The 19,465-nt window shown below is 45.8% G+C and overlaps 2 protein-coding genes and 1 long non-coding RNA gene across 4 annotated transcripts in view; 1 reads left to right on the top strand and 2 right to left on the bottom strand.

Moving 5' to 3' along the window:
- The window catches only part of SGPL1 (sphingosine-1-phosphate lyase 1), a 41,773-nt gene extending 35,597 nt beyond the window's left edge, over positions 1-6,176 (top strand). The window contains exons 11-15 of the mRNA XM_079976346.1: positions 172-410; positions 1,267-1,413; positions 2,106-2,226; positions 2,349-4,437; positions 5,880-6,176. Coding sequence (XP_079832472.1) covers positions 172-410; positions 1,267-1,413; positions 2,106-2,226; positions 2,349-2,492 — 651 coding nt within the window. The 3' untranslated portion in view covers positions 2,493-4,437; positions 5,880-6,176. The remainder of the gene's footprint in view (positions 1-171; positions 411-1,266; positions 1,414-2,105; positions 2,227-2,348; positions 4,438-5,879) is intronic.
- LOC307216357 overlaps positions 5,002-19,465 on the bottom strand; it is a 621,279-nt gene continuing 606,815 nt past the window's right edge. Inside the window, exon 2 of the long non-coding RNA XR_013839058.1 lies at positions 5,002-5,069. This is a non-coding gene — a long non-coding RNA (uncharacterized lncRNA). The remainder of the gene's footprint in view (positions 5,070-19,465) is intronic.
- On the bottom strand, positions 5,988-18,814 carry PCBD1 (pterin-4 alpha-carbinolamine dehydratase 1). Of its 2 annotated transcripts, none has more exons than XM_079976508.1 (4): positions 18,659-18,814; positions 9,415-9,546; positions 7,965-8,045; positions 5,988-6,697 (listed from the first exon to the last, which is right to left on the bottom strand). In XM_079976508.1, exons 1-4 carry the CDS (start codon positions 18,659-18,661, stop codon positions 6,599-6,601), a joined length of 315 nt encoding a protein of 104 aa, XP_079832634.1. In that variant the 5' UTR covers positions 18,662-18,814; the 3' UTR covers positions 5,988-6,598. The 2 variants fall into 2 exon arrangements, with proteins under 2 accessions (XP_079832634.1, XP_079832633.1); XM_079976507.1 differs by lacking the exon at positions 18,659-18,814 and adding an exon at positions 17,538-17,669.

Raw genomic sequence — 19,465 nt, 5'->3', positions numbered from 1 at the left:
AAGCCAGTGTGGAATCATTAAGTTGCTGGTTTTACCCTGCAATTCCCTGCAGAAGAGGTTTGAACATGTCTGTGGAATTCAGTCTCCATCAGATTCTTGTGTGTGGGGATTTGTATTAAATGCTTGCTTTTTATTGTTTTGCAACTTGGACTCCCATCTCGTCCTCTGCAGTACGGCTATGCGCCAAAGGGCTCCTCCGTGATCCTGTACAGCAGTGAGAGATATCGGCAGTATCAGTTCTTCATTGCCCCTGACTGGCCAGGAGGTATCTACGCCTCCCCTACCATGTCTGGTTCCAGGCCAGGTGGCCTCATCGCAGCTTGCTGGGCAACCATGATGCACATAGGAGAAGATGGATATGTGGAATACACCAGGAAGATAATTGCAGCTGCGCGCTTCCTCGAAGCAGAGTATGTGCGGGGTTTAAAGGGGACAAAGCCAAATGCTTCAAATAGAGATTTTGAAAGATGGTCGGGGCCACCCATCTGCCATTCATGACATCATAATGTTGTTGAAATTTGTCCACCTGCCAAATTTGGCCCATGAGGTTGATCCTGATAAGGACATGGCCCATGAAGCTAAAAGAGCCCTCCATCCTTGGGATAGCAGGTGGTGGCAGCTCCTTGAAGACGAGAGGCACACAGACTTACTCTATGAAAACTTAAGAAAACGTTAAGATGGCATGCTAGACAGGGGATGGGGAAGCTATGGCCTTCCAGATGTTGTTGAACTACAACTCCCATCATCCCTGACCATGAGCCACAGGTTCCCCACCACTGAGACAAACCATTGTTTAGTGTGATATGCACACTAGGCCTATGCAAGCCTAAAGCTCACATGCTGCCCTCTCCTGCTCCAGCCAGCATGGCTGCAAGGAGTTTGGAAATGTTTGCTTACGTTTTCCTTTAACAGCGGCGTATTCGTCAACCTTTCATTTGTGTGAAATGAGCCAACTTGAAACCGTGGTTAAGTGACAGTGGGAAAGCTTCCGAACTGCTCCTTGCAGCTGTTCTGGAGGGAAGATGGAGGGATTCCCTGAATTTAGAGGGAGGGAAGCCAGCCTTTGACAATAATAAAAATCTGAACAATATCATCAGAATTAAATGTAATTAGGGAGTATGAACATTCCCCCCCGTCAGTATCAAAAGGCAATAAGAATATTTTGATTTTGTTCTGTGAAGCGCCCCGAGACCTCTGGGTATAGGGCGGTATATAAATTCAATAAAGAATAATAGTGTAAACTTTTTGAACTTGCATCTTTTTAAGGCTGCGGAAAATTGACAACATCTTCATCTTTGGAAATCCCGAGGTGTCTGCACTTGCTTTGGGGTCGGACACATTTGACATATATCGGTTGTCAAACATGTTAATAACAAGAGGATGGAATCTGAACATTCTGCAGTTTCCTCCAAGGTGAGCTCATTGTGATCCTGGGTTCTGTGGGCTGAGTGCTTTGATGATCACCTGGGAGGTAGGAGAACGAGCAACAGTCAAGGAGCTGCTTTGGTGCCCGCCCCCCCCCCACCTCTGAGGAAAATCTATTTACTGCAATAGCCACATTAGAAATTACTACATTTTACATGAGCCAAGTACTCAAGGCGTCTGGAGTGAGAGGGCATGGTGAGGGAGGGCAAAGGAATTCACATGCCGTTGTGCCACAATGCGAAGTGGACGGGGAGCTTCTCCCGCATTTGATCTCGCAAAGACGCTTTTCTTTTTTAACTATTTTTTTAAACCAAAAAAGTGTTGACAGAGACGGCTTCTTCATTTCAATAGCAGAGCAAAAAAGGTATTGACTCGTTGGGTGTTCTGTGACTTCACAAAGCTCCGAACAAATAGCTTGGTTTCTCAAGAGGAACAGGAAGCACAGAGAAGCAGTGCTTCCTTTTGCATTCATGTAAATTTACAGCCAGCTCCAGTCTGTGTTCGAAACCCAAAGCAGCTGCTGTATTCCACACAGGTGAGCAGTGTATGGATGAAAGATGCTGTTCGGATCTACCACCAGTTTTCTAGAACTAAAAGAAAGGATATGTACAAATGCCTGCGAAACAGAACAGCACTATTGGGAACAAAGCTGATTTTTTTCTTTTTATCTCCTTCCCTAGTATTCATTTTTGCTTAACCCAAGTGCACACGAAGCCTGGGGTGGTTGAACGGCTGCTGAGCGACATCAAAGAATGTGTCCATGATATCATGAAGTTCCCCAAGGGCAAGACCACTGGCCTGGTAAGACGACCCTCACATTCAGAGGGGATGCTTTAGGTTGAATTTCAGCAGGAGCGTCTTGCATTTGCAAAAAACAGCTTGGACGCGTTTACTGACTTTTCTTTTTGTTTTGACTTTTATAGGGTGCTATCTATGGCATGGCCCAAGCCATCCCCGACAGGAATATGATTTCAGAGATTGCTGGTGCTTACTTGGACTGCCTGTACAGCACGGAAATGTCTCCTTCGTCTGAAGCACATGTGAATGGGTCTCCAGGCCACCACTGATTCTGTGTGCCTTGTCCGCTGATGGATGGTATTCTAAAGAATTCCAGGGGAAGGGAATGTTGGTCTTCCTGCAGATCATATGGCAGCTTGATCTCTGTTCTTGTCCCATCTCTCTTTCTGATAAGCATCGGCTCTGTTCACCATTTTGTTCATGTGAGTTTTCAGAGTCAAGTGGTTTCCCTCCCCACTTTCTTTCTAATACTAACTCCTTGTGTTTCTTCACACTTGCTCACTGCTGCTACTACTAGTCTTCAACAGAACAGCTATATTTATGGCCACTGCGACTCCATTCTACTCCCCTCGTTCTCAGGTGTTCAAAATCTATACATTCCTTTCCTTCCTCCTGGTTGGCTTGCTTGCTTGCTTGTTTGTGCTGAATGATGAGCCATGGGAAAAGAACTGAAAGTGTTGGAAGAGGAGAAAGGAGAAACTCGTTTGTTTTTTCCAAATCACCAGGTGTGGGATTTGCTCTGAAAGGGAGATATGAGGTACTTAACTTTGTTCGTTTCCCCCATGGTACAATCTTGCTGCTTTCCTCTTTCTCTGGATTTTTTTACAGTGCCGCCCACAGCCCTATTGAGTCGTGGCATATCTGTGGAACAGCTTCAAGGGCAACACACTTATTCAGTTATCTGAATGTTTTGCTCCAGCTTAAAATAATGCACTCTCAGCAGTGTTAGAAAGCGATTTTGCGAGTCCTAGGTGCCAGAATTGGATTTTGAGAAGTCCAGAGCTCTGCTCTCCTTCCTGTAACTGGATGTGAGCTTTTATAAAAGTGGAGAGCACTAACATCAACTTTTTGTTTTGTTTTAAATGTAATCTTACAATAGCGGACTCCGTTTGGCTTTGTTTGTGCTGCGTTGACTGTAAGGCACACTTCTAAAAAGAGCACTCACAGGTTTGCCTTAATGTTGATAGCATTCCCCCTGGGAAGCCCAGGAAGGGAGCAGAATACCGTCAGTCAACAGGTGATCAACTCTTTTGTGGTACTACACTGAAAACAACCTCAGTGGTGAATCAGCCTCAGGTATAATGAAAACATTCCTCTCCCCGTTCCTATTTATAGGTAGAACAGGACTTCACAACTGTGTTTTGGGCTACCTGCTGACTAGGAGGAGTGGTCTTAATTTGTATTCTGATTGTATACAGTTTGCTTTTAGAAAACAGCTATAATTCCTGCACAAAGCTGAGAAAAGCAGGCACCAGTAGCTTCTTCCAAGGCTTGAAGTGAGGCTGAAAGCAGAGTTTTCAGTTGGGACTTGAGCCATTTTGATACAGCACTAAGTACTTCACTGGGTCAGTCTCATGAAATATTTCATTACCTCCTACTTGGTAGCAGTGCTTCCTAATGTGAATTTACAGAATTGTAGATTTGTGAAGCACATTGTTTTCCGCCATTGTGACAGACTCCTTTTTGTGGCTTGATTTGTTCAGCGGGACATGTTCCCTTTTGACTATTGTGAATTCTGGGAATATTGGCTTAGCCCTCCACAGCCATCTTTCTGATTTAGTTTTAAATCTAGCCAGTCCAACCAGAATGCTTTGCATACAACTTGGACCTGTACAGAACTCATGATAACTTACTACTGTGTGCTGTTCACCAAGTTGACAGTTTTGCATTGTTTAAGAAAGGGAAACATTTGACCATCACATCCTTATGCATAATTCACCCAGAAATGTGTTTCAAGTAGCTCTGATTATGTTTTAGAGTGGAATGAAACTCTTGTCAGTTTCTGCAAGAAATGAGTTAGGTTTTGCAGTCCAATCAGGAAGTCGAAGATGTGTTTGCATACCACTTTTTAAAAAAATCCTGTAGGATACTGTCTTGGTACTATTTTATTTTGAATGCATAATCCATGTTTACTTTATCATGCATCATGTATACAATTCCAGGTTTAAAATAAAAAAATTCTAGGGCAGAAAAAATAGTTGTTTTTTTAATACTGTTGGGATGACTTTTCCATTCAGCAGATAAGATTTTTAAATGTAGAGCTGCATTCACTGGTAAACTTTTTTCAAATTAAGAGAGTAAGTACTCACCCATTGGGGCCTTTGCTTCCAAAGTATTGTACAGCCTTCCACAAATTATCAAGTATTATTACAAACAAAGGTCTGCTGCCAAATTTGTTTTTAACTTGGTTTTAAAAAGGTAAAGGTAAAGGTACCCCTGCCCGTACGGGCCAGTCTTGACAGACTCTGGGGTTGTGCGCCCATCTCACTTAAGAGGCCAGGGGCCAGCGCTGTCTGGAGGCACTTCCGGGTCACGTGGTCAGCGTGACATCGCGGCTCTGGCGAGCCAGAGCCGCACACGGAAACGCCGTTTACCTTCCCGCTGGTAAGCAGTCCCTATTTATCTACTTGCACCCAGAGGTGCTTTCGAACTGCTAGGTTGGCAGGCGCTGGGACCGAGCAGCGGGAGCGCACCCCGCCGCAGGGATTCGAACCGCCGACCTTTCGATCGGCAAGCCCTAGGCGCTGAGGCTTTAACCCACAGCGCCACCTGCGTCCCTAACTTGGTTTTACAAAAGTGTAAAATGCAAAAGTACATTCCATTTTCCTTTTCAGGTACATTGGTACCTTGGTTCTCGAACTTAATCCGTTCTGGGAGTATCCATTCGACTCCTGAAACCATTCAGAAACCAAGGCGCGGCTTTCAATTGGCTGCAGAAGCTTCCTGCACCCAATCGGAAGCTGCAGAGGAAGGTCAGCTTCCGAAAAATGTTCGCAAACCAGAACACTCACTTCTGGGTTTGCCAGTCAATTTGTTTGACAACTAAGCCCTTTGGGAACCAAGGTACCACTGTATTTGAGACAAACAAACACAGATGTTGTTTACTAAAGGGTGCGATCCTATGGTCCCAGGGGCCAGAGCATAGACTGGATCTGTCCTTCTGACATCACAGCTTGGACTTCTACAAGGGATTTCTCTCCCTTCTGACATGGTACAACTAGAAATGGGACATTCTAGGAAATGGTTTGGATCCGAAAGTCATCCGAGTTCCCTACCCCACCCACCTCAAACATGAGAGACATTTTATAACATTTATATGCCACTTTTCTTCCAAGGATCTTAAGGTGGTGTTCATGGTTCCTCCTCCCCATTTCATCCTCACAACCACCCTGGGAGGTAAGTTAGGCTAAGAGATGGTGACTGGCCCAAGGACACTCACTGAGCATCATGGCCAAGTAGAGATTTGAACCCTGCTCTCCCAGGTCGACACTCTAACCATTTAATTATGCTCATTGAAGTAACTGTAAAGCTGAAAAGAGGACATAGCAACGGAGGACAGTCCTGCGCCTTTCCTCCACCCAATAGGATGCTGGATAAGGTGGCAGGCTTGCCTTAAAATCCCCCACACGCCCACATCCCTTGCTTTTCTCAAAAAGCATGCAATCATTTATCGTGCACTGGTAGAGAAAATGCCTGGTTTGAGTTCAGTCTGCTCATTGGTGTTCTAGAATATGCCCTTCAGCAGAAAGAAGGGAAGACTCAGGTAACGGGACAGATGATAAGTTTATTGTAAACTGCTTAAGTCACAAGCCAGGTTGACTGTAACTAACTGTATGGCAGGCAGGGCTGGGCGATACCTGGTTTTATCACCAGCTAAAAACATTGCAATCGATCGATATATCACGATGTCTGAAATAAAGGATGGAGCTACGTAGAGGCACTGGCTGGCTTCACAGTTGTCCTCAGAATGCGATTTTTGCATAGCACAAACATACACCATGATTCACGATATATTGGCAGGTGAAAAATTATGAAACAGATATCACGATATGGACTTCAAACCAGTTTTGGACGGTATCTCGCCTACCCCAAAGGTAGCTTTTTACTGTGCTGGTATAATACTGCTTGAACAAACTGCAGAGTAGCAACACTGAATTCTGAGAGGCAATAAACATGCCACGAGACAGCTTTGACTAAAAAACAAAATAATGCAATGGCATGGATTTTTAAAATGGCAGGGTACCATCATGCACTGGGCTAATACTAAGGCTCTGTCAGCAACTGGATAAAAATAATTATCTGCATCAAAATCTCACACTACTCCTTGGCATTGCCTTGGCCAACAGAAGACTGTAGATGGCAAGGGTGGCCGATTCTAAGCCAGCGTGTTTGCCACTTGCTCTATGAAGCTGGCCAAGTTGATATCCCGCTCCGATAAGCCTCCACACTCATGGGTGCTCAAGGTTATGTGAACCTACAAATACAAAGAATAAAATAAAAATGTAGTCATCATGCTGACTTGATGGCCCTTGTGGTCTCTTCCACCTCTATGATTCTATGATTCTATGAATACAGGAAGCACATGTGAAGTTTGCAAGCACCCTAGAGCAGTAGGGCACATTTTAAAAGTTCAGTACTGCAGTACGAAGTACCTCTTACTCTCAGCCCCAGCGCGTACACCAGCACAATTTAAGGCTTAATCCATAACTTTCGAAACTTTTCATGTTAGCGACACGCTTTGTTGGTGTGCATCATTTCGCAACACGGTATAATTCGGTTTTGCATCATTTCGTGACACAGTAGTTAAGTTTTTACTAGCGAACTAACCCCTTTCTGGCCCCGGGAGGAGCGTGGGGAGCGTTGGCGCAACACACCTACACACTGCAGCCAACACAGTGTTTGGAAAGCTCTGGCTTCATCTATGCCACATACATTAGAAGGATCCACTTTGGATCTAGGGGAATTCTAAAGAGCTCTATTGCTTCTTAACTGCTGGCGAAACATTGATTTTAAAGTGGAAAAAAAGAAATACTAATGCTTGGCCAAGGGACACGATCCTCCTTTTATGCAACCTAAGAGGAAGACTATGAATTACGCTATAGGCATAAATAGGAAAGCCCCAGTGGTTCCTTCCCCTTTTGCAATGGAAAAGGAAGAGTTGTTTACCCAGGCAGAGGACTGTAGTTTAGTAGTAGAGAATCTGACTTGTTTGCAGAAGGTCCCTGGCATTTGTAGTGGGGCTGGGAAGGCACCATGCCTGACACCTGGACAGCTGCTGCCAGTCAAGGGTAGACTATACTGAGCTAAGTTGCACCCATCTTCTGGCTCTGTCTAAGGCAGCTTCCTGGATTTCTAACTGCCCCCTGTCAAGCCGCTGCAGAATACCATACCTTTGAAAGGAAGAGGACAGGCCCAAGTTGGCTGGCAGGGGTAAAATGTAGCTTGTAGGTGACATTTTGGAGGGAGGGTTAACACCCCTCCCCTTCTAGTCTCTTCAATGGTACAAGCTTAAGGGGGGAGGGAAACACAATGGGAATTGGGGAGATGGAAAGCACATTTGGTTATCTTGATCTTAAGCCAGTAGCAATTAATCACATGCAGCTCAATCCTACTCATGTCTACTCAAAAAGTTTGCCTCGTTGAGCTCAGTGGGGCTTACTCCCAGGTGAATGGTGTATATTATAAGATTGCAGCCGCAGACCGCTTTGTCTGAGCTTGGACAGCCAACTGTTCTCTATTACCTTGTTGTAGACATTGAACCATTCAGGGTGGTGGTCCAGTTTTTCTGCCTGCAGAGCGACTCTGGTCATAAATCCAAAGGCCTGCTCACGGGATGCAAAGGAAGAGTTAGGAAAACACACACATGCAAGTTCGCACATGATGAACTTCATAAATATCAACCAGTGCTCATTTCTCGCTACACAGGCTTGTCATTGACTCTTACAGAGTTTAAAAGAATGGACAGTCATTGACAGCACAGTACTGTACACAATGTAATAACTTGGTAGAGAAGGGTTTACCGTGGGGAGGCTTAAACTGCATTTAAGTTAAGCTATGTTGGCAGAGAAGACAATAACTATTTGCATTTTATTTTTAAAATCCTGCATGTTAAGGGCAGACACATATTTGGCCTCCAGGGTTCTATAAACACAGTAAAAAAGGAAGTTACAGTGGTGCCTCGCAAGACGAAAAGAATCCGTTCCGCGAGTCTCTTCGTCTAGCGGTTTTTTTGTCTTGCGAAGCAACCCTATTAGCGGCTTAGCGGCTTAGCGCTATTAGCGGCTAAGCGGCTATTAGCGGCTTAGCGGCTTAGAAAAAGGGAGAAAAAAGGGGGGGGGGAAATCGCAAGACTCGCAAGACGTTTTCGTCTTGGGAAGCAAGCCCATAGGGAAATTCGTCTTGCGAAGCGCCTCAAAAACGGAAAACCCTTTCGTCTAGCGGGTTTTTCGTCTTGCGAGGCATTCGTCTTGCGGGGCACCACTGTACAACACAAAAATAAAAATAACTACATTCAGGGATAGTGCTAGGTTAAGATCTCTAGGGTTTGAGCAGCAGTAGCAGCAGTTCCTATGCCTAGGAATACACTTCTGCCATTCTGCAGGAGACTCTGAAGCACTCCAATGGGAAGCAGTGGCAAGCCCTGACCTTTGACCCTGGCAAGCTCCATCTGGATGATACAGCTGAAGTCACACAACACAGCTGTTTGCCTTGGTCATAGAATGTTGATGGGTTGGCCATCTCTTCCTCCCTCTTTCCATGGAGGTGTCATGCTGCAGCTACACCCCTAGCCAAGTCCTACATCAGGGGTCAGCAAACTTTTTGAGCAGGGGGCCGGTCCACTGTCCGTCAGACCTTGTGGGGGGGTGGGGCCGGACCATATTTTGGAAGAAAAAAAAGTGAACGAATTCCTATGCCCCACAAATAACTCAGAGATGCACTTTAAATAAAAGCACACATTCTATTCATGTACAAACACGCTGATTCTCAGACTGTCCACGGGCCAGATTGAGAAGGCGATTGGGCCAGATCCGGCCCCCGGGCCTTAGTTTGCCTGCCCATGTCCTACCGCAAATAGAGGGCTGCAATGGGGCAGGGAGCGGGTTGAAGCTCCCATTGCTACCTGCTTAAGCTTCCCTGGAATAAAATGCAGACAAAAGAACTATGATGCAGGGATATTATTATTTTTTGTACCCGATTAAAGTCCTTGAAGTGGAACTCCTTGTAAATGGCATCTCTACCCTCCACCTCATTCCATCCAACAGCTCTGAGATTGGGCAGCAGTTGTTCTCTCTCTTCGCCACTTAGTCTGTGGGCTTTTCCCGCCTAGGAAAGACAGCAAGAGAGAGAGAAAGTGGAACTGCCACAAGAGCTTTAATATCACCTTCAGAACTTCATTTGGAATGCACACTCTCAACTGGGGCGGAGAGCAGGACAACCAGTCTTGGAAGATGAGACAAACTAGTGCGTACATCAGCGAATGACAAAGCAAAATATCTGAACTCTCCATTTTGAAAAAGTAATTCGGACTGAAAGCTCAGAGGGTGGTTTGTTCCATGCATGCGAGTAGACTTTGACTTGCAGCTGAGCAACAGATGAGCAACCAAAGAATGTCTGTCGGAGCAGGTCAGGTGTGGGAAGGGATTTGTCCACGAGCCTTTTGATAGGGTAAGGCAGGCATGGCCAAACTTGGCCCTGCATATGTTTTGGGACTACAATTCCCATCATCCCTGACCACTGGTCCTGTTAGCTAGGGATGATGGGAATTGTAGTCCTAATACATCTGAAGGGCCAAGCGTGGCCATGCCTGGGGTAAGGTGTTCATACTTCGCTTGTTTCAGAGTTATTTTGGATCAATTGAACCATCTGGGTGAGAACATCTGACAAGATGTTTGCCCCATTTTTAACTACCACTCACAACGTTTGGGTCTTGCTACATTTTTTCCCTTTCTTTGTGGGAAACCCCTCCAAAAATTGTAATATGCCATTAGGAACAGCCCAGTGTATATGTTACCTACAGTAGAGGTGAGGAATGGAGCTCTCCAGGTGTTGTTGCACAAAGCTCCCATCACCCCTGGCCAATGGCCATGCTCTCTAGTACTTATAGGAGTTGAAATCCAGGTGTTTGAACCCATCCTTTGGCCAACAGGCTAAACTGCAAGCCCTTCCATATCCCCTACTCACTGGGCTCTGACTTGGCAGCTACACTACACCAGCTACTCTAAGCTATACACCTAGGGCTTATGAACAAGAGCACCACCGATTCAAAGACACAATGGTACACACTGCTTGGCAACTTTACCTGGAATCTAGAGAAAAGAGCAACACTAGCAACAGAATCCTGCTTTTAGACATTTTCACTGTCAACAAGTTGCTATCAATTTGGTTTTTCGAGTCATGCAGTTGGTGTCTGTGATTAGATGCTCTCCTAAACTGCACCACAACGCACACCTGCAACGTCACATCATGTGCACTGTTGGGGTGCAGTGCATTTTCTGTCTTTGGGAAAGCTTTTCTTAAAGCATGCGGCTATTATTCTCTGGGAAATAGGAAGCGCCCATGTTTATATGAATAATAAATAATAATAAATTTTATTTATATCCCGCCCTCCCCAGCCGAAGCTGGGCTCAGGGCGGCTAACAACAATAAAATAGTACAACATTCTAAAATCATTTCCTTATAAAATTAGTTCAAATCAAATTGATGGCAACCATTAGGCTAAAGTTCTGTGAAGATCGCCAAAGGAGGGAGTCAGGCTGTGCCCTGACCAAAGGTCTGGTGGAACAGCTCTGTTTTGCAGGCCCTGCGGAAAAATGTCAAGTCCCGCAGGGCCCTAGTCTCTTGTGACAGAGCGTTCCACCAGATTGGAGCCACAGCCGAGAAAGCCCTGGCTCTAGTTGAGGCCAGCCTAACCTCTCTGTGGCCTGGGACCTTCAGGATGTTTTTGTTTGAAGACCACAAGTTCCTCTGTGGGACATACCAGGAGAGGCGGTCCCGTAGGTACGAGGGTCCTAGGACGTATAGGGCTTTAAAGGTTTAAACCAGCACCTTAAACCTGATCCTGTACACCACCGGGAGCCAGTGCAGCTGGTATAGCACCGGGTGAATGTGATCTTGCAGCAAGGACCCCGTAAGGAGTCTTGCCGCGGCATTCTGCACCCGCTGGAGTTTCTGGGTCAGTCTCAAGGGCAGCCCCACATAGAGCGAGTTACAATAATCCAGTCTGGAGGTGACCGTCGCGTGGATCACAGTGGCTAGGTCAGGGCGAGAGAGGTAAGGAGCCAACTGCTTAGCTTGGCAGAGATGAAAAAATGCCGCCTTTGTTATAGCTGCAATCTGCGCCTCCATGGAAAGGAAGGTGTTGAAGATTACACCCAAACTCTTAACGGACGGTGCTGGCACTAATTGCGCCCCCGCAAGAGATGGGAAGAGAGAAGTGAGAAGAAGAAGAGTTTGGATTTGATATCCCGCTTTATCACTACCCTGAGGAGTCTCAAAGTGGCTAACAATTTCTTTTCTCTTCCTACCCCACAACAAACACTCTGTGAGGTGAGTGAGGCTGAGAGACTTCAGAGAAGTGTGACTAGCCCAAGGTCACCCAGCAGCTGCATGTGGAGAGGCGGAGATGCGAACCCGGTTCCCCAGATTACGAATCTACCGCTCTTAACCACTACACCACACTGGCTCCCAGTGAAGGGGGACCGGGAGAGAGAGAAACACTGCTTCACATTAACCAGCTTGTTTGCTGTTAATGGTTAAAAGCTATTGCATTACTTTGTTCTGCCGTTTAAACTCGCCTGGATATTGGGAGGGGCAGAGAGCGGCAAATCGGGAACAGCCAGTACTGTTGTCCATAGCACAGTAACTTATTGGAAGCAGGCTCTCTAATGCAATGAACCCCTCCCCAGTCTGCAGCAGATCTTGTTTGAACCAGAATTTGGATAATAAATTGAACCACTTTGGGTAATATTTTATATAACTGCTATTACCGCTGGGGGTGGAGGAAAAGTGGAGAAAAACCACACCATTATTATGCAAGAACAAGCTTCCCAATACATGGCAATCCAAGGATAGGCTGGCTTATGTAAGGCAGTGTTGTCAGCAGGAGGCACGACCAGCCTCTGCCAAGCCATGGCCTTGAAAGGTCTTTGATAAGGTCATGAGACTGAGTGTCCCAACACAGCCCACTGCCAGCCTGCCAGCCATTCCCATCCTGTGATAATTGCTGGTGGGACTGTAGATCCATAAGGCACCTACTCAAAAGTATTCTCCATTTTATTTTCATTTTTTTGCAGAAGAGGAGGGACACTAGCTAGGGAACTTTTTTTATTAGTTTTTTTTTTAACAACAGAAATGCTTTCTTAACATGAAATCACAATGAAAAATTTCAGTTTTCTTGTTGATAAACGTGTAATTTTAAATCATAATAAAGAAAAACAAAGATATATTCTTATTCATTTGATTAATTGATATTCTAATTACCTCTGACTTCCCTGCCCTTCTTATTTGGGTCTTTTAAAGTTCTTAGTTGAGTGCATATCATGATAAAGCTAGGTTGTTGGTAACAAACTTTTTTATTACTATTTAATGTTTCCCATTACAAGAGTTAATCTAAACCAGTCAAAATTTTTAGTGCTCTGCAGTGGTCTATCAGGTATTGTTTAAATATATTCCAATCTTTACTATTTTGTTTGTTTCACTTGATCCCTTATCTGCCCTGTCAGTTTGTTCATCTCAGCATATTCCATCAGTTTAATCAGCCAATCTTTTTTTTGATGGTATGGTCTCATTTTTCCAATTCTGTGCAATCAAAACTCTCACTGCTGTGGTGGCATACATGAATAGTTTCTTTAAGTCTCTTGGAATCTCCCTCCCGATAATCCCTAAAAGAAATGCCTCAGGTTTTTTGGGAAATGAAATTTTGAACATCTTTCTCAACTCATTATAAATTAAATCCCAAAATTCCCTCATTCTTTACAGGTCCACCAAGCGTCGTGCCTCCTGCTGACGGCACTGCCTTACATAAGCCAAACATTGATCCCACCACCTCCCTGCATTTCCAACACCGGTCTGAATTATTTTTTGTACATTATTGCTAATTTACTCTGTTTTATGTACCAACGGTAGAAGATCTTCATATAGTTTTCCTTAATAGTATAAGATGCTGTGAACCTAACCTCTTCCCTCCACAGTTTTTGCCAATCTGAGAGTTGTATATTATGACCTAGATCTCTTGCCCACTTTACCATCATGGGTTTTACCTCCTCATCTTTAACTGACCATTCTAATAAAATTTTATACATTTTGGAACATTTAACAAGGCTGTAGAAGCCTTGTCAACCTGTTTCCTTCTGTGTCCAGTCTCACTACGGTGGTATCTCGGGTTACATACGTTTCAGGTTACAGACGCTTCAGCTTACAGACTCTGCTAAGCCAGAAATAGTACCTCGGGTTAAGAACTTTGCTTCAGGGTGAGAACAGAAATCGTGCTCTGGCAGCGCGGCAGCAGCAGGAGGCCCCATTAGCTAAAGTGGTGCTTCAGGTTCAGAACAGTTTCAGGTTAAGAACAGACCTCTGGTACGAATTAAGTACTTAACCTGAGGTACCACTGTATTTGCCATCTGTCCACTTTTTGGGTCCCCCCCCCCGCATGCATCGATGGGCTCTGTTCTAGAACAGGGGCTAGCAGAGCACCAAAGGGGGGGGGGGAGGCTGGTGCCTAGGACAGGCAGAGCCAACACATTCTAGCTTGGACCACATCCTCATCTCTGCAGAGTTCTCCAACAGCAAGATGGAGGCTGAGGAAGCTGGCAGGCAATTTCATCCCTGCAAGTAAGAAGGCAGTTAAGGGGGAATGGGGCTGGCAGTGCCCCACTTTCCCTAAAGGACCAGTCTCCTTGAGCTGACAGCACTATGCTGGTGGGTTGTGCTTTTCCACAACTAAAACACAGCAAATAATTTGTTTTTGCCAAGCACCCAAGGCTGAATGCGCACAAGTTAAACTTGCGTAAGTTGTGGGCTTACTGTACATTGTTTTATAACACAACCACAACTTTGCATCACCATGCAATACTTAAGATAAGTTACTGAATATCAAATATTTGCGTAATTAGCCTGCCTTTCCCGTTAGGGCAATTTGCTTGGACTAGATGCCACTGTGGTTTCTTAAAAGGACAACAAAGAAGCTTTTGTGGATAGCTCAGTTGGTTAGAGCGTGGTTCTGATGATGCCAAGGTCACAGGTTCGATCCCCATATGGGGCAGCTGCATCTTCCTGCATTGCAGGGGTTGGTCCAGATGAACCTGAGAGTCCCTTCCAACTTTGCAATTCTATGAAAACATATTCATATTAGATCAGGGAAGCATCACTAAGGCGATGTCTGGTAGGTTCCTGCTTTGACCATCTTACAAACCAGCTGAAGATGTGGATTGTTTAAGACTCTGGTCATATATAAACACACACACACACACACACACACACACACACACACGTATATGAGATTCTTGAGGCTTCTGTTGTGTATGAGGTAACTCACACTGCTAGTGTGTAGAGCAGGCTTCCTCAAACTCGGCCCTTCAGTTGTTTTTAGCCTACAAATCCCATGATCCCTAGCTAGCAGGACCAGTGGTCAGGGATGATGGGAACTGTAGTTTCAAAACATCTGGAGGGCCAAGTTTGAGGAAGAGAAACCTTCACAAGACTGGAACCCCTAAAAGGAGGGGGGCTTTCCTTTGATCCTCCAGATGTTGTTTTATTCTCCTTAGGTCCCACCAAGATGACCAATGGTGAGGTATGGCTGGAGATGCACTTCACAAACCATTAGAGAGCCACCCTAATGTAAAACAGCAAGTTCACGGAGGGCTAAGAAAAGCCTCCCCCCAACCTGGCACCCTCCAGATGTTTTGGACTACCAACTCCTGCCAGCCCAACCAGTCAGGTATGATGGGAGTTTCCAGTCCAACAGTATCTGGAGGGTCGAAGGACCCTCACCCCTACACCCTGCAGGGAATATTCAGGGAGTCACTCAAAGGGGTTTCTTCCCATTTTCATCTCAGCCAATTGTTTTGCTGAAGTGCAGCTGCACTGAGTAAACGCTGCTCGGTGCAATAAAGCTCCAGCCTTTGCCCTTTGAGTGAGATCAGTAGATAAGCTAGCACAAGGTATCTTAGCAACAATAAAGGAGAAGGGACAGGAGGAAGGGAGACTGTCGGAACCCACTGCTTTTTGCTCTTCCAATAACTGCCTGCTAGAAGGGAGTAGGCAACTGACGAGAGAAAAGGAAAACAGGGGTTCACCTCTATCATGTGAATGGATGTTTCAAGAGCTCGCATTAAGTTTTAAGATGGATGTCGGTGCTGTCAAGGCAGCACACACTGGTGCGGTTCTTCCACTTTATCCTTGAAGTGGCTAGTTCTCCAGCAATTAATGGAAGGTTAAAAACAAATTCAGATAAGGCAACTGCAAAAAGCAGACTCTCCACTCCTGAAAGGGATAAGTCTCTGGGAGTGGGATTGTGCCACAACTCTTGCAAATCCCGGGACATGAGAAAAAAGCAAGATAAGGTAGTGATGACTAAGCAAGGATAAATCAATTCTTTTCAGTCCTATGGAAAAAACCCACTTCTTTCCATGGGGGAAAAAAGAGGGATTGAACCACCCTTTTATAGGTTAAACAAATCAACACTTTAATTACGCAACCTTGCCATACAATGCAAGAATGGGATTTTAAAGTGACACTCCTTGATTTCATCTATTCAGTTTGAAGACGACATTCTCTTCCTGGCACACTTAATTTGGCAGGCTTTGCCCCACTTTCAGATGATGCCCAGAAATGGAGAGAGATTACTGGTACATCCATCAAGGATGCATATAGAAGTCATTTAGACAAGCCTAGAGAAGGCCTCACCTGCTAAGGCAGAGATGGAGAACCTGCAGCATCTTGTTGGGCCCCATCTCCCATCATCCTTGATCACTGGCCATGTTGACTGGGGCTGATGGCAGCTGGAGTTCAGCAAGTTCCCCATCCCTGTGCAGCGTCTGTGAGGTTGTGCCGCTGTTAAAAATAGCAGGCATCCAGCATGAAGACATTCAGAAGACACAAACGATGGGTGGAGAACAGTGTCCTTCAACCTTAAGTCTGCAGATGCTGGTGGGATACCTCTTCTCATTACCCCTAACCAGTTTGGCCAACAGTTAGGAATGGAGAGGTCCAGAATATATGGATAGCATGCATTTGTGGTAAGTCTGAACAAGGTATCCACTATCAATCCCATTGCTGCTTGTAATTAGGTCCTAAAGTAAACAGTTCCAAAAGCTATGGTTTTCCCAGTAGTGATGTATGGAAGTGAGAGCTGGGCCATAAAGAAGGCTGATAGCTGAAGAATTGATGCTTTTGAATTTTGGTGCTGGAGGAGACTCTTGAGAGTCCCATGGACTGCAAGAAGATCAAACCTCTCCATTTTTAAGGAAATCAGCCCTGAGTGCTCACTGGAAGGACAGATCCTGAAGCTGAGGCTCCAATACTTTGGCCACCTCATGAGAAGATAAGACTCCCTGGAAAAGACCCTGATGTTGGGAAAGATGGAGGGCACAAGGAGAAGGGGACGACAGAGGACGAGATGGCTGGACAGTGTTCTCGAAGCTACAAACATGAGTTTGACCAAACTGTGGGATGCAGTGGAAGACAGGAGTGCCTGGCGTGCTCTGGTCCATGGGGTCATGAAGAGTCGGACATGACTAAACGACTAAACAACAACAACAAAAGGTCACAAAGGTTTGAATCCAAACTGCACAAGTTGCATTTAGGTCCCACTGCTATCAGTAGAGCTTAAGTTAGTCATGACTAACTCAAGCCCTGTTGATTGCAGTGGGCCCTCAACACAACTGGTCCCAACCTATGTTTTACTTTAGTTTGCAGGCTTATGAGTAAACTCGTTACTAGGATTCTTCATCCGTGGTGTTGCCAGCCACTAGCTTCAACCATTTCCTTACCCACTGAGTATCATGCCAACTTGCTCCCCCTATCTAATGCTTCTGACCATGAGTCCTAGGCTGTGGGTGTGCATGTTTAATGCCTCCCAGATCCAATGTGCTTTGCCCCCTTTCCTCTCCAACATAGGAAACAAAAAACGCTTTCCACATGCTTTCCACAAACCATTAAAGTCCACATGCTTCTCATTACAGCAGACTGCCGAAAGCATTTAAGTGGGAACGTCACACCAACAAATGCAATTTTCTAACTTCCTGGACCCAGTTATAAACAACAGATGCATGAAAAGCTAATTCAGGCATACAACAGAAGTTACTTTGTCTACTTACTTGGAACTTAAAAAGGTATAGCAACTCCCTTTCTGGCTTCAGCTGGGGATGGCAAAAGTTGCAAAATGTATTACCCAAAAGGCAACAACATCCTCCACTCCCCCCAAACTCACACATGAAACATTGACTGTGTATGCACCATCCATTTAAAGCACACGACCCCCCCAAGAATCCTGGGAACTCATTTAAAGATACAGGGAATTGAAGCTCCATAAGGGGCAAACAACAGTTCCCAGAGTCATTTTTTGGGAGGGTGTGTGTGCTTTAAACCAGATGTTCCCAAGCTTGGGTACCTAGATTTCTTTTTTTACTACAACTCCCATCATCCCAACAAGCTAGCAAGACCAGTGGTCAGGGCTGATAGGAATTAGAGTCCCACAACATCTGGGGACCCAAAGGTGGGAAAGGCTGATTTCAATGCCTCTTTCATCTGTCTGCTTCAGTCCCTCCGAAAAACAGGAGCAGCAATCTCAAGCCTGAAAGCTCTTAAAGCAACATTTACACCTAGCCAGGGACAAAATTAGGCGTTATTTCACCCGTGCATTTGTGCGCGCACATACACACATGCTGGGAACCTCAATGGCGCCCCTCTGGAGGCTTCACCTGGGGGGAAAAGCCTGGCTAGCTCCTCCTCACCCCCTAGCTAAAAACAGAAAATGCCAGACGCTCTCTCCTTCCCTCGCCCCACTGTCCACCTCCTTGCTCTGCTGGGTTCAAAGGTGCCACGGTTCTTATAGGACGCCAAACCACCGTGTTTTATGACTGTCCGTGTGCCTGACAAGAGTACAGCTGTGGTTGCCGTAGAAATACTACAGCTTTCAGAGAGAGCCGTTGAAATGCAAAAGAGAGTGGCACCTTAAAGACATTGGGATTCTCCCCATCTTCGAGTCTTGAGCCTAAGCACACACACATAAAAACCCTTCCTCCCGCCCCACCCCTCCTTTAAAGAAGGGCAGGGCGTTTAACTTGGCTTATGCATTAACTCGTCCATCTATTTCACCTGAGCGGCTCCACCTCCCTCAGTGCCTCCGCCGCTTTTGCACCGGGAGGGATCTCTTAAGCTAGCTTTGCAAGCCACCGTGCAAAGATCCTGCAACAAGAAAGCACCTTCTCTAACTTACCATGCTTGCAGCCGATTAACTAGCAGCCGGGTTGTGCAAGCAACAGGAGGGCGGGTGGGCGCTCATAGCACCGCCCGGGCGCTTCGCAGACGTCCTGCTCTCGGCCTTGCGTTGGCGGAAGAGGGCGGGGCCTCTGTCCGCAGGCTGCTCACTAGGAGCGGGAGTAGCTTTTTCAATGATTAACCAGTGACGTATCAGCGGAGGTGGAATCTCGAGGCGCGCAAGGTTCCGAAACGGCCCTTTGATCCTGAATGGAACAAGGGTTCGCGCGAGGGGGCGGGCCAGATTAAGGGTGAGCAAAGTGGGGGAGGGAATACGCCGCCAACGCAAGAGGATGCTGTGTGGCTTGCCGGAGATTCTCTAGCGGTGATTCCTGCATTGCCAGGCGGGTTGGGCTAGATGACCGCGTGGGTCGCTTCTGACTCTACAATTCCATGATTCTAAGATGGGCAGAAATCTCTATGTGGGACAAGAAGCTACAGTTAGAACTGGATATGGAACAACTGATTGGTTCAAAATTGGGAAAGGAGTACAAGGCTGTATATTGTCTCCCTGCTTATTTAACTTATATGCAGAATTCATAATGCGAAAGGCTGGGCTGAATGAATCCCAAGCCAGAATTAAGATTGCCGGAAGAAATATCAACAACCTCACATATGCAGATGACACAACCTTGATGGCAGAAAGTGAGGAGGAATTAAAGAACCTTTTAATGAGGGTGAAAGAAGAGAGCGCAAAATATGGTCTGAAACTCAACATCAAAAAAAGAAGATCATGGCCACTGGTCCCATCACCTCCTGGCAAATA

This window comes from Podarcis cretensis, assembly GCF_951804945.1.
Source record: "Podarcis cretensis genome assembly, chromosome: 5".
NCBI lineage: Eukaryota > Metazoa > Chordata > Lepidosauria > Squamata > Lacertidae > Podarcis > Podarcis cretensis.
This window is presented reverse-complemented; position numbering and strand designations above follow the sequence as displayed.